Source organism: Drosophila melanogaster, chromosome 3R (genome assembly GCF_000001215.4).
Source record: "Drosophila melanogaster chromosome 3R".
In the NCBI taxonomy this organism is placed as follows: Eukaryota; Metazoa; Arthropoda; class Insecta; order Diptera; family Drosophilidae; genus Drosophila; species Drosophila melanogaster.
This window is the reverse complement of record NT_033777.3, coordinates 9,219,377-9,231,589: the sequence shown is the minus strand read 5'-3', so window position 1 is coordinate 9,231,589 and position 12,213 is coordinate 9,219,377. Positions and strand designations below refer to the sequence as shown.

The window sequence follows — 12,213 nt, the reverse complement described above, 5'->3', positions numbered from 1 at the left end:
AGTGCTCAAAAATAAAGTTATGACCAAGTGCCCTTAATGGAGCTCTTACATGTTTAAATCGAGAGTTTATTCTCAAATAAAAAGAGAGTGCCAAAACTTTAACCATTAAATTTCATTTGATTATTTTCTCTTGTTAGATTAATCAATAAGTTGGCTTGATAGCTAGTGGTTATGGTTTTGTCATTGTACTTTTTCTTCCAATTTTGGCGAAAACTTTTCGTTTCTTTTCGTAACTTTCTTAGGAATTTTATTTTGCGCCTCATAAAATAATTGTTAAGGGCATTGCAATTTACTAAGTTTGACCATTTTCTATTGCTGAATGGAGATCGATATTTGCGTGATTATGACTATGTGACAGTTTAATAGAATCTTTTTTTGTTCGAGATTGAGTTTTAAAGATTTTTTGTAGCGCCTTTATTTCTGATAGTTATAGAACTTGCAGAAGAGGACCATTGTGTGCTGATTCTATTATTCTTGAACTTCTTGTTTGGCTTTTCATTATTTCTACTCGCCGTCCGTGCTGCTTTATTCGTGTCTTTGCTACACTGGCTAATGGAGATAAATGTGGAAATATAGGGGAAGCGAAGAAAGAGGCGGGGCTGAGATACATAGATCCCATTCCGGTTGCAATCTTTCAACCTTATAAAGCCAGAACATTGCACATGCGGCACAACCACACGCAGATACACTTGGATACTCACACACCTGTCTGCTCACCTGTCTGTTGCCGGTAAATCTGATGACTTGAGAACTCGACTACTACTACCACTGGCATTTTAGCCAGAAACAACTGGCAGCAATTTATAAACGAAAGAATTTAATACTGGGAACTAATGAGTTGGCGATGCTGTGCAAGTGGGGTGGAGAAGAACTTCTCGTTGTGTCACAATTGTTTATAGGAAATGCCATTTTAATTAAAGAATTTCACTCGTCTAACCCTCTCGTCTCGCTCACCCGTTCGTGGCGTCCCTCTCTGACCTCTGCTTCAGGTGATTCCCCTTGTCACCTGGCACTGCAATTTCCTTTTCACTTCCTTCGCACACAATGCAGGGTTTTAATGGGCAAGTGTTGGTTGGCCCGCAATCGATTATGTTTTTATCAAGCAAATTGTCGATTCAAAACGGTTCTGGGTTGTGCGGGCCTTTTGATACCCTGCTCGCTACACATCAGATTAATTCTTTGCTTATTAATTCATGTTTATTTATGATATTACTTTCGCATTTGATGTTTCTAGCTGATTTTTTTTGTTTATAATGTAAATATTTGTGTAAAATGACGATTATTCTTGGTTTAATTACTCTTTGTGGGTTGACTTTTTGTTTCTTGTGTCACCCTTTTTTCGGTTTACTTTGCATCAACTTTGAAATCTCTCTCTCTCTCTCTCTCTCTCTCTCTCTGAGCGTAGAACCAGCAGAAGAAGAGGAGAAAGATATTTATTACATTTATGCGAGGACCAGTCGGAATAATAGTAACAAAATAAAGACCTCCTGGCTGGAGGTAAAGTAAAGTTGTGCAAAAGAGAGTTTTCGCAAACTTGTTGTTGTTGTTCTTGGGGTTTCTGTTCCGTTGTTGATGTCCTTTATCTTACCCTTGTTTTTCTTAAAAGAAGAAAAGAAAAATATATGTGAATTATATGAATTTGCATATTTTGTTGATGGGAAATGGGAAAAACTAAAACATATGTAATGCATTGTATATTGAAACTGATGTATTATGTACATCTTTTCGAGTATTTACCGAGCTGCTACTACTACGCCAGTTTGTGGGGGGTAAAGAAACGCAGGCATCGGCAATATTTCGCCAAACTCCTTGCATCCTTCCCTCTAGTTATCTCTCTCCCCCTGCTGGGCCCACCTGCCACGTGCTGTCCCTGTCCCGCGCGCTTCTCTCTTCCAGAACTATCTCTCCGCTCTCTTGCTTCCACTTATGGCTTTGCGTGTGTGTTTGACGCGCTCTTGTTGATGTCGTAGGTCATTGATTTGCGCTTAACAGCCGGGCGGAACGGAATGGAATGGAATAAAAAGGGGAACAGAAGAAAAGCAGCGGGTAGGAGAAGACAGAGAGAGAGAGAATGGGAAAAGGGTAAAAACGATTCTTCTGCGCTGTTGTTGTTTTTGTTGCATTAAGTTTGCTCATTGTTTCACTTGCCTTGGTTTGTGTTGTTTCCCTGCATGTGGTGCATTCTGCTTCCTCTTTTGTTTCTTCTGTCCCTTCTTCGCATTCGCCTTCTGCACAGTAAGAAAATTGGAAATGATATTTTTCGAGCGTTAAGATTTGATTCTTAACAATACAAATTACATTGATTAAGATAGCGTCTTGGATTTCTTACTTATTACTGAGTTATGAGTTATTACTTATGTGTGAGTTATGTGATTGGATTGATACGAATTTAGTTTTTTTCTGTGTACGCGGTGTTCTTATTACTTGCGATTCTTTTATGCTGCCTGCCTCTTTTTTTCTGCGAATTCTCATCTTCATCCAGTTCCCTCCTTTTTCCACACAGTTTTCCCCACCCCTTACTCTCTTTAATGTTTTTTTGTAGCTTTTTGTGCGCGTAATGATTTTTGTGTGCGTGTGTGTGTCTGTGGAATTTGTCTCAGTGTGAGGCATCTGATTTTGAGCGCAGCTTTTTTCCCCCGTTTCGTTTTGCGTTTTCTGGTTGGATAATGGGTTTCCTAATTGGAACATCTCTGTTAAGAAGCTTTTCGAGCATTGTTGATTGTTTTTGTCGTCCTCCTTTTCTTATTTTTGCTTATTTTTGTTTTCCAATTTGATTTGGAAAAGCAAAAAAATCCAACAAATTTGTTACTTCCATTGTTAATAAATAATTACATCCGTTTTATGAAACTTATGTTCGCATAAACTTTCGGGGTTTTGTAGCGTGAATTATTGGCAGTCTAGAGTTTTGTTCAATTTAACATATGTAAATAGCCTAATTTTATGAATCTCTTGAAAACTTAATTCATTAAAGAACGATTTCGTGCCAGCCTTCCGGGATTTTATGATAAGGATTACCGCATACGTTCTAATCTTCCAAGGATATAAATACATATATTTGCATTTTTGATTCTGATTTGTCAGTGATTGGACTTTTAATTTACGCCAACTGCTTTTTTTTTTGTTTCCCTCTTTTTTCCTCTTTTTGGCCCTGCTGTAGACTATAACCACTTCCACCTCTTACAGCATACCAACCAACCCGCCTCCTATTCTTATAAACATTTTCGTTCTAATTGAACAAATGCCGCTAAACCAGAGTCTCTTCTCTTTCTCATCTCTTTCTATCTCTTTTCCGACTCTTCTTGTCTTGCCAATTAGCTGAAATGTTTGCAATTTTCCAACATCCAAGACGCTCTGCTTAAATGATAATGTGTGTGAATGTTTATTTTCTGTGGCACAGTGGAACTTGTATTATAACCATATCGACAATCACGTTTTACATTTTTTTTAAGATGCGAATTCTTTAGCTACGAAGCTCTCTAGGCATGGAAAATATATTGATGATGTAGTAATGGATTTTATAGAATGAAAAAAATGTACCTAAGCGAGTAAAATTGTAGTTTCTGCTGTTCAATGTGGCAAATGCAACGAAGCCAACTACGGCGTCGACGTTAACTTCATAGGATTTGATTGATTTGCATTGCCGGCTAGACCTGGTTTAGTGTGTCTCTCTTTCTCGTTCTCTGCTCTACACTTCTCACTTTTGAGGTTATTGCTTTTTATTGTTGCCACATTTATCTGTCTTCTGGCACGTTTCTCCCTACCATCTCGACCGGGTGGTGGTCAGCTGAGATGGCAGCTGCTCTATGCGTCACTCCCTCGCCAAGCTTACTATGCTCACACTCATTTGCATTAATTAAATAAAGCATTTCAAATGCAGCGGCAAATTGTTTGACAATTTAATTTCGTTTTGCTGTTTGACTTGGCTCTCCAAACGATTTTAATTGCCAGCAACTGTCGCGAGCAATTTAATTACTTGGAGGTTAAGACGGGCGATTGGATAGTGAGCATGGAGGGATCTACAGCTTTAGTTGAGTGGTTATGATTTATATAGTTAATCTTTGGAAAAAGTTTTCTTTTAGAGGTATGTAATTATATTATATATACATTGTATTATTATTGAATATTACAACTATTTACATATGGTGGTAGGCCATTTAGGTTTCGCATAAGACGGATCTTTGCATCCCCTACTCTTCGCGCTGAAATCAAACAGCTGCTTGAGCTTGTGTTTGCAAATCATGATCACTTACTCCGCTCGCTCATTCGCTCACCTCTGAGATACATGCACACACACATGCACAAAACTCCGAGAGAGCTTGATTGCCCACTCATAAGCTCGGCTCTCTCTTCTCTCGCATTACGTAAAAAAAACTATGCCGAATTCGGCTTAGCAAACAAACACAAACAGAGACAGACAGATAGAATGCTAAGCTTGCACGTGTGCGGCTAATGGGAGAGCGACAGAGAGGGTGCCAGAGCGGGGGCGGTGAAAGAGAGAGATATGTAGGGGATCCACCAACCCCTGACCCTGCCCGTGTTCCCCTTCATTAGCGTTTCTCTTGCTCTTTTTAAACAGCATAAATTGTTGCTGATTATGTTATTGTCAGACAACAGCTGCTCACCCTCTCCACCTCTCTCTCTCTGACTCTCGACGATACATGTCCACTTGCTCTCCACCTCTCCGCTTCTCTTTTTCTCTTTCGCACTCACGGTGAGATATATTTTTTGCGAACTGTGGAGCGTAGAATTTTCAGTTTGGCCGCAACAGTTGACTCGTCTGCATGGAATTAAATAAGTGTGTGTCTCTTTTGCCGATCGTTAAGCACGTTTTTTGTTTTTTGCCCAAAAAAACAAAAGATATAATACAAAAAAAAAGAGGAATAAGAAACCGACAAGTGAAAATTAACAACAAAATGCTTTAAGCCAACGAGTGCGCTTGTGCGTGTGTGTGTGTGTACATAGTAGTATATAAATCTAAATGTAAATTGGTTTTTGCGTGTGAAAATCGCAGCTGAGTGTGGAAAGTTTGAAATCGAGAATTCCAAATCAGTATTGAATTTTTGAATAAATCATAAATTCATATACAAAGAAAATATATATCATACATAGACACACGGCGTGTCCCCACCGAAAATAAAGAAGAATCGCCAGGCGGCAAAAAAAAGAAAAGGAAAGAAAAAAAGCCAGTGTAACGTGTTTCACATTCGCCCTGTCCCTTTCTCACTGCTCTCGCCGTCGCGCACTGGATCGCCGTGTGTTCTTTACCATCAAGCGTTCTCACTCGCACAGCCTGTCCAATGATGAAATTACTGCACGACTTCATTTTGGACGCTCGCACCGCCGAGGATGTTGCACTCACACAGGAAATGGTAAATGACACAAAAAGCTGCGATCCCTTGAACCCCTTCAGTCACCTGTTCCTTGAGAATGGGTACCCCATTTACGTGTTTAAGCTGGCAAATTAACCCTCTGAAGATGAAAAGATACTGTTTACATTCTAGGCTTCCTCAAATATTTCAATTTCCACAAATTATGCACTGGCGCCCGAAGAGGGACGCAAAAAATAAAAATTGAGTTTTAAGATAGTTTATTTTAAATGTAGTACATAAGAACAAGTAGTTCGTAAAAAAGTGCTAAACTTAGAAACACAACTCATTTACCTTATTTGCCATCTCTTATGGGAAAATAATTATGATTGATTGCTTTCTGGTAATGGTAATGGTAATGGTGAACGGCGATGCCGACATCTTGAAGTTCATTCCGTTTAGTCTGTCTTGGATTCCGTAGATCCAACCGGTTAATGAATGAGTTTACGTCTAATTGCACTTGCTCTTGATATTTCTTAATTGCTTTTTATCGAAGCAATTCTACCTGTTTGAAGTCAGTAGCAAATATCAACACGAAAACATAACTGATTTGATGAAACAGACTTTTGCGATAAACGGTTTCCAACAAATTAAATCAGTAAACTTATAGCTGCTTTAGAAATGTCGATAACATATCTAAACAAATATTAAACTGAAATGGTAATGGGAATACGTTAAATGTATTGAAAGTACGTGTTGAAAAAAAGAATTCCAGGTACAATGGAATTGTCTTCTACCGAAAATTACCCCATCTACTTTATGCATATTTTTCGTGAGTGCATTATTTATGATCATTGAGTCAGTCACAGATAAACTCTTAACTGAATAGTAGAGAAAAATGGCAAGGAATAAGCTTAATTGACCAATGCATTGGTCAATGGGGCATCGATGTGCTGTTGCCACTTAAGTCTCATTTAATTATATTCATTACTGTATCAATCCACAGGGTTGTTTAAACAAGTTTGTTAACAGCATATTAGTTAAACGAGTGGCGAAATAAATTATATTATTACTGATAAAGCAGGGCTATTAAGATGTATTTATTTAAAACATTTCAAACAGCCCCATTTAGTTCCCTTTGCGCACACACGAGATAAGAGAGACACGTTTCATTCATGCTCTTCTTGTTACTGCTGCTATTAGATAATGGCACAGCAAGAAATGCACACTAAGAGAAAATACGTAGCATTTATAATGTAATGCTAAACTTGAAATGAAATATTTTTTTCTCGTTTTCTGTTAAACAAATGCAACTGTTAAATAACATATCTAATTTGATTACTTCACTTATTTCTGTTTGCAATCGTAGTCCACCGTGAATTTCAAGAAGTTTTTTTTTTTTTTTTTTTTTTTTTTTTTTTTTTTTATTAGATGTTTTCATATTTTTATTTAGTGTAGCCTCCCGATCTAAATCCCCAGCATAGAATGTAGCTTCGGTTTCTTCTCTGTGGCTATTTTTCGAGTGGGGGGCCTGGAGCTTTTTAGATAAAAACGCTTTGCGGTTACCTCTGGCCCCTTCTCTGCTGACTGCAGTTGATTTTTCGCTTTTTCTTTCGTTTCATTCATTCATTGGGTTTGTTTTTCCACTCTGACAATTGTTTTTTATATGCATTTCACGTAGTTTAACCCCACAGCACTGTAAACTGTAAAGTGAGCAGATTCAGATTCAGATTCAGTGCCATGAAAAAGGGGTTGAGTTTTTGAGCGGGGAATGTGGATAGAAAGGGGTATATAGAATTTTATGCTGCTCTCGGCCCCTCTACTGGTTTCCCACCTATCTCTTTTTATCTTCTGTTTTCGAGGGAATTTACATGAAAATAAATATTTTCCGGTTTCAATTATATATGCAATGTGTTTTTTTTTTGTTTGCCTTTGACCGAACACAGAGCGCCCCCACCTTTAGGTTTCCTTTCTTCCCCTATTTTTGCCCCGATCTATTTCACGCTTGATTGCATTGCGTCTGACTGAGCTGAAGCGAACTCGCTGACTGATTAGGCTTTGTATGTTGTGGCCCGAATTGGCTTTTAGCCAAAGAGGGGCGTGGTCGTGTCAGACGACAGATGACAGTCGCCACCCGATAAGGGCATGTCTCTTCTATATATACACATATTTATGCATTCACAATTGGTAAATTTTAATCCAATTTGAATCCGTTTAAAATATAACCATTATATGGTGACACCTTGGGGGTGAATCTACATTAAACTTTTTGCCATCATATGCAATGTGTTTTATATCAAAGTGCACTTTTAGTTTTGCATAATCACAGCGATTAGCGCGCATAGTAAATGGATAAAATAAAGTTATAAATAATGAAATAGGCGGTACGCGTATTGTGTAAAAAAATTGCCTTCAAATTATTGTAAATCTGTTTCAAAAAGAAAATAGCGATATTTATACTTTTTTTTACATGAAGTAATGTTGATTAAGTCTATGCTATTTAGTGTCAATATTAAACTCCTATACTGCTGATAATTTATTCAATTTACCGGTCTCCTGCAAATCGTCATCAACTTTGTCATTTCTGTAAACTTCAGGCATTACATGCCATGAATTTAAAGGAAGACCTAGTGCCAAAGCAAACTCGAATTATGCAATAAAGATTTATACTTGTAAAGAGATGGAGATAGCAATGAAGACAGAGACAACGACAGTCGACTCTCGACACCTTGGCCAAAACGGATTGACTTATTGTACACAGGGGACCCAACTAACGGACGGACAAACCGGCGGACGGACAAGCGGACAAGGCGCCGGAAATGTTTGCAGCAACTGACTGAAGTGAAGAGGAGAAAAGCCCAAGTCTATCAGGATGAAGAAGTGGGGGGGGGGGAGGGGTTTGTTGTAAACGAGGGGCTGAAGGAGCGAAGCGACTGTTGATGACAATTTACCGACAGAAGGCGGAAGACACAGACAGTTTAACTTATAGGGCGGCAAATGGCTGGGGGTGTGGCAAATCCAATAAACACAATACGCAACAGCAACAAAATAACAACTGCAGTAACAACAAAGTTGCTTAAATTATAGGAAAAGTGGGCGGCAGTGCACCATTTCTTGGTCTATCTGGATGTACACACGTACATATGAACATATGTATATATTTTCTGTGTGGTTAATGCAAGTCACGTGACTTAGTTTAGCGGTACGAATTTTTCACGTGGCGTTTAACTTGCAACTTTGGCTCACCTCATGGTGAGCAGAAAATTCTCGCTCTTCTTAGCAGCTAACTTTTTGTCATCATCAAAAGTTGCAAGAAAAGAATCTAGTTAGTACGTTTAGTTGAGATATTTTTGGAAAAAAAAGTTTGACAGTCGAGTTGGCTGCTGAGGGCTTTTAGTTTTAAACAAAAATATAAAAGAAAAATGTAGTTAAATACAAAACCATCTTCATGTAGGCAGTAACGTTAAATCACTCTAACCTTTTAACATTTTAGGGCTAATAAGCGAATAAATTTTAGCACAACCAGTTGAGAGATTTAGTGCTTCGAGATACTCCCATATAATCCAATTAATCTTCTAGAATTTACTGCATTGCATTTTGCCAAATACACACGGCGAAGTAAAAACATTTAGCGTTGCACTGCACTGTTTATTTCTTTTGCCCGCTTCTGTTGTTTTTTTTCTGTCTTCTTGTTGTTGGTTGTTGCTGTTCTTTTTGTCTCGTTTGGTGGAGAAAGGCAAAGTCAAATAAATATGCACAGCAGACAGCGGCAGCAGCAGCAAAGTCGGTTGTTGAAAAGCGCAATAAACGCATTTCTCAGCCTGACTGCACTTTTTGTTTTGCCTCGTTTTGCAAACAAAAAGCGTTGAGACCAACAACATGAAGAAAATCAATAGTCGCGAAGAGCCGAAAATAACTGAGAACATTCCGTTAAAGATACAAATACCTCGAAAAATATAACAAAAAAATATAAACAAAATGCAACTAAAAATGGTATTTTCAATAGTGAAACAGGAATTTGCACACAAGATGTCATAGCTAAGCATTTAAATGCATATAAAATTTATAACTTGTTGGTTTAGCTTTACCAAGCTTATTTTTGCTAACGAAATAAACCATTTGGAATATTTTCGTGCATTATTTTAGGTAAGCTTCATTAAAATTATTTTTAGGGACACCAACATATACATATTTATTTGGCCAAAATCCATGTAGCCACGCCCAATTTCTCGTGCATTTCTAAAGATACATATGTATATACCAAGTACTCCTCGATTTTCCGCCCAACATGTGTGTCTGTGTGCTTAGATTTATTTTATTTTAGTTTATTTTCGTTTGGCTTTTCGTATGACACGCGAAAGGTCTTTGCACTTGACAACAACTCCGAAAGGTGGAAACACAAATTTAAACCGATGGAGAAAGAACACTTTGTTGTGCCCGCCAACTCCAGCCTTCTCAACAATTTCGCCTTGATTTCGTTAAACAATTTAATCTTCATGTTTCGCACATCTTTTTTTGGCACACTCAATTTTTTCTCTCTCACACTTCAGGCGGTTAACGCTTATTTATTTTCGGTGTTTGTTACACACAAAAATTCAAAGTCAACAACTTTTCGTGCCCAAAAATTAAATGTGGATTTGTTTGCAATGCGAAATTATATTTTTTTTACTATTGAGACCGCTTTTATTTTTGTTTTTTACTTAAATAAAAAAAAAAGTAAATGGGAATCCCTATGAGCTATTTGCTATTTAAAAACTGGTGCTTGATTTGTTTATATGTCAAATATATCATTTTGTTTTACTTTGTGTTGTATATGAAATATTTAATGTAAATATATTTCGCCAAAATATAAAGTAAAGAGTATTTTCGGTATAGTGATTAAAGATAGATTTTAGAATTGTCAAGGCCAACGATAATAGTTCTTTAAAACTGAAAATACGAAAATTAAGATAGAACTTTTTATTGAATTAAAAACTGGTTTTAAATGATTGCTTTTAGTGTGTAGCTAAGAGCTCTTTGTTGTTATTAGATAATTCAATTAATTTGGACATTAATTTTACTTAAGAACTGGTTCATTTTGTGTGCCTATCATGGGCAATTAGTTTAATAAGATAGCTACAATATGTTGTCTATTAATAATACTATAAACCACATATGTAATGTTAAAAAGATGTGTTTGAATCAAGAAAGCGAAAATTTTTAAGCTTCATATGCTCTTATATTTTAATTTATCTTTGTGCAATTCTTTTTTATGAATGATTCCGGAAACGTTGACCTGTCAAGCCACTTTCAATCAATCCAGCCCAGCGTATAATCATTTACATAACCTATTCACCCATCAACACCAACTTTTTTAGCCGAATAAGAAAAACAACAATAACTTTGAATATACAGTATGAAAAAAATTCAGACAGAATGTAATTTAGAAGGTTTCTTTTGTAGACAAATTTCTGGCTGGTTTTGCTATTTTGTTGTTTCTTTTCGTTCTCTTTCGCACGAGCCTATGGCCGAATATCCACCACCCTTTACCCCACCCCACTTCTGCCTTGTTTTCGCTCTCTTATTTTTTTTGTTGTCTCTGTCTGCCTTTGGTGTTTTTCTTTTTTATGCGTTCGCCTATTTGCCATTCTAAGATTTTCTTGCCGTTTTTGTTGTTTTTCTGGCCATTTCTTCTTCTTGATATCGCTGTCTATGCTTTGCGAGCATTTTCGTTGGCTTCTCTCTCGCTCTCTCACGCATATTTTCCAACAAAGAGGAGGCCGGTTTTTGTTTTCTGTCTCTCCCTTTTTTTCTGGCTCACCCGCTCCCTTTTTCGCTCAGCTGTATGCGTGCTGTATCTGTGTGAGCTGAATGTGCGTGTGTGTGTTCGTTGTATCTACGTTTTTGTTTTTTTGTATCTTCACAGTCAAGGACAAGTTAATGAACGATTTTCTCTTATGTGCGGATTTTCCTACATGCGGGAGTGATGGGTGGTAAATTTGTTTGGGTCTCGAATAGCTTTAATTATGAACAAAAAAAAAAAAACCGAATTTAAATTTCAATAATGTTGAATCGACTCGTTTTTGAAACTATTGGGGAGATCATCTCTGCGCCACGATTTTTTCTATAGAAAATATTTCTTTCAGTGCATATTATTCTCAACTGAATTCTGTTTCCTTCTTTTGTTTTGTTCATTAACAAAAGCGATTTTAATTCTGTTGTTCACTTTTCCGGTTGGCGATTTTTATTTAGCTCGGCGCCGCATTTTTTGGCACCTCTTTGCCGCCTTGTTTTTTATGCTTACTTATTAATTGCGGCTTAATTAATTTATTTGATTTATTTTTTCTTGCCTACCCGCACAGATTTTCATTCATTTTCGGAGATTGTGACCCATATTAAATGAAACAAAAATATTACGTCAGCATTTCCATTGCGTTGTGATTTTCATGTATTGTTTTCCATTTATATTGTATCACTGCTTTGGTAATCTCTTTTGTATCTTTTTGTGTGCGAGCAGAGCAGATCAAAATTCGCACTTTTCTGACTTAAGCTTATTTCCTTTTGCACTGTCAAGCTTTTCTTTGTCTCACTATATAAGTTTTTTTTCACGCTCTTGCCGTCTTTCGCTCGTTTAAAGCATTTTCGTTGGCTTTATTTACAAATTTTTGGCTTGGATACGCCAAATATTTGTTAAGAGATTTCGGTGTTTGGTAATCTCTAAAACCATCGCCGTTCCAAATCTTTGCGTCTGTGAAATTGTTGTCTTAGGTTAAATAGACAAGCGTTAAGCCGGCTATGCATATGTTTCAAATATTTGCTTTATTTGTAATTGTTGTTTGACTCAAATGTTTATCATTCAATCAACTTAATCGGAAAAATATTTAGAAATTTTTTGAAAATTGTTTGGCAAAACCGTGAATTTAAGAAT

At 37.0% G+C, this 12,213-nt stretch overlaps 1 protein-coding gene and 1 long non-coding RNA gene across 6 annotated transcripts in view; one reads left to right on the top strand and one right to left on the bottom strand.

Moving 5' to 3' along the window:
• The window catches only part of pum (pumilio), a 171,340-nt gene that overhangs the window by 6,093 nt on the left and 153,034 nt on the right, over window positions 1-12,213 (top strand). The window contains exon 1 of one of the 5 annotated variants that reach the window (NM_169260.4): window positions 4,750-5,369. The exons of the other annotated variants lie outside the window; for them this stretch is intronic. Coding sequence (NP_731316.2) covers window positions 5,298-5,369 — 72 coding nt within the window. The 5' untranslated portion in view covers window positions 4,750-5,297. Of the gene's footprint in view, window positions 1-4,749; window positions 5,370-12,213 lie in introns of those variants that run through there. 5 annotated transcript variants of the gene reach the window in all.
• Window positions 1,313-3,457, bottom strand: lncRNA:CR45196 (long non-coding RNA:CR45196). The gene is made up of 3 exons (NR_125121.1): window positions 3,438-3,457; window positions 1,738-2,228; window positions 1,313-1,598 (listed from the first exon to the last, which is right to left on the bottom strand). It is a non-coding gene; the product is annotated as a long non-coding RNA:CR45196 (long non-coding RNA).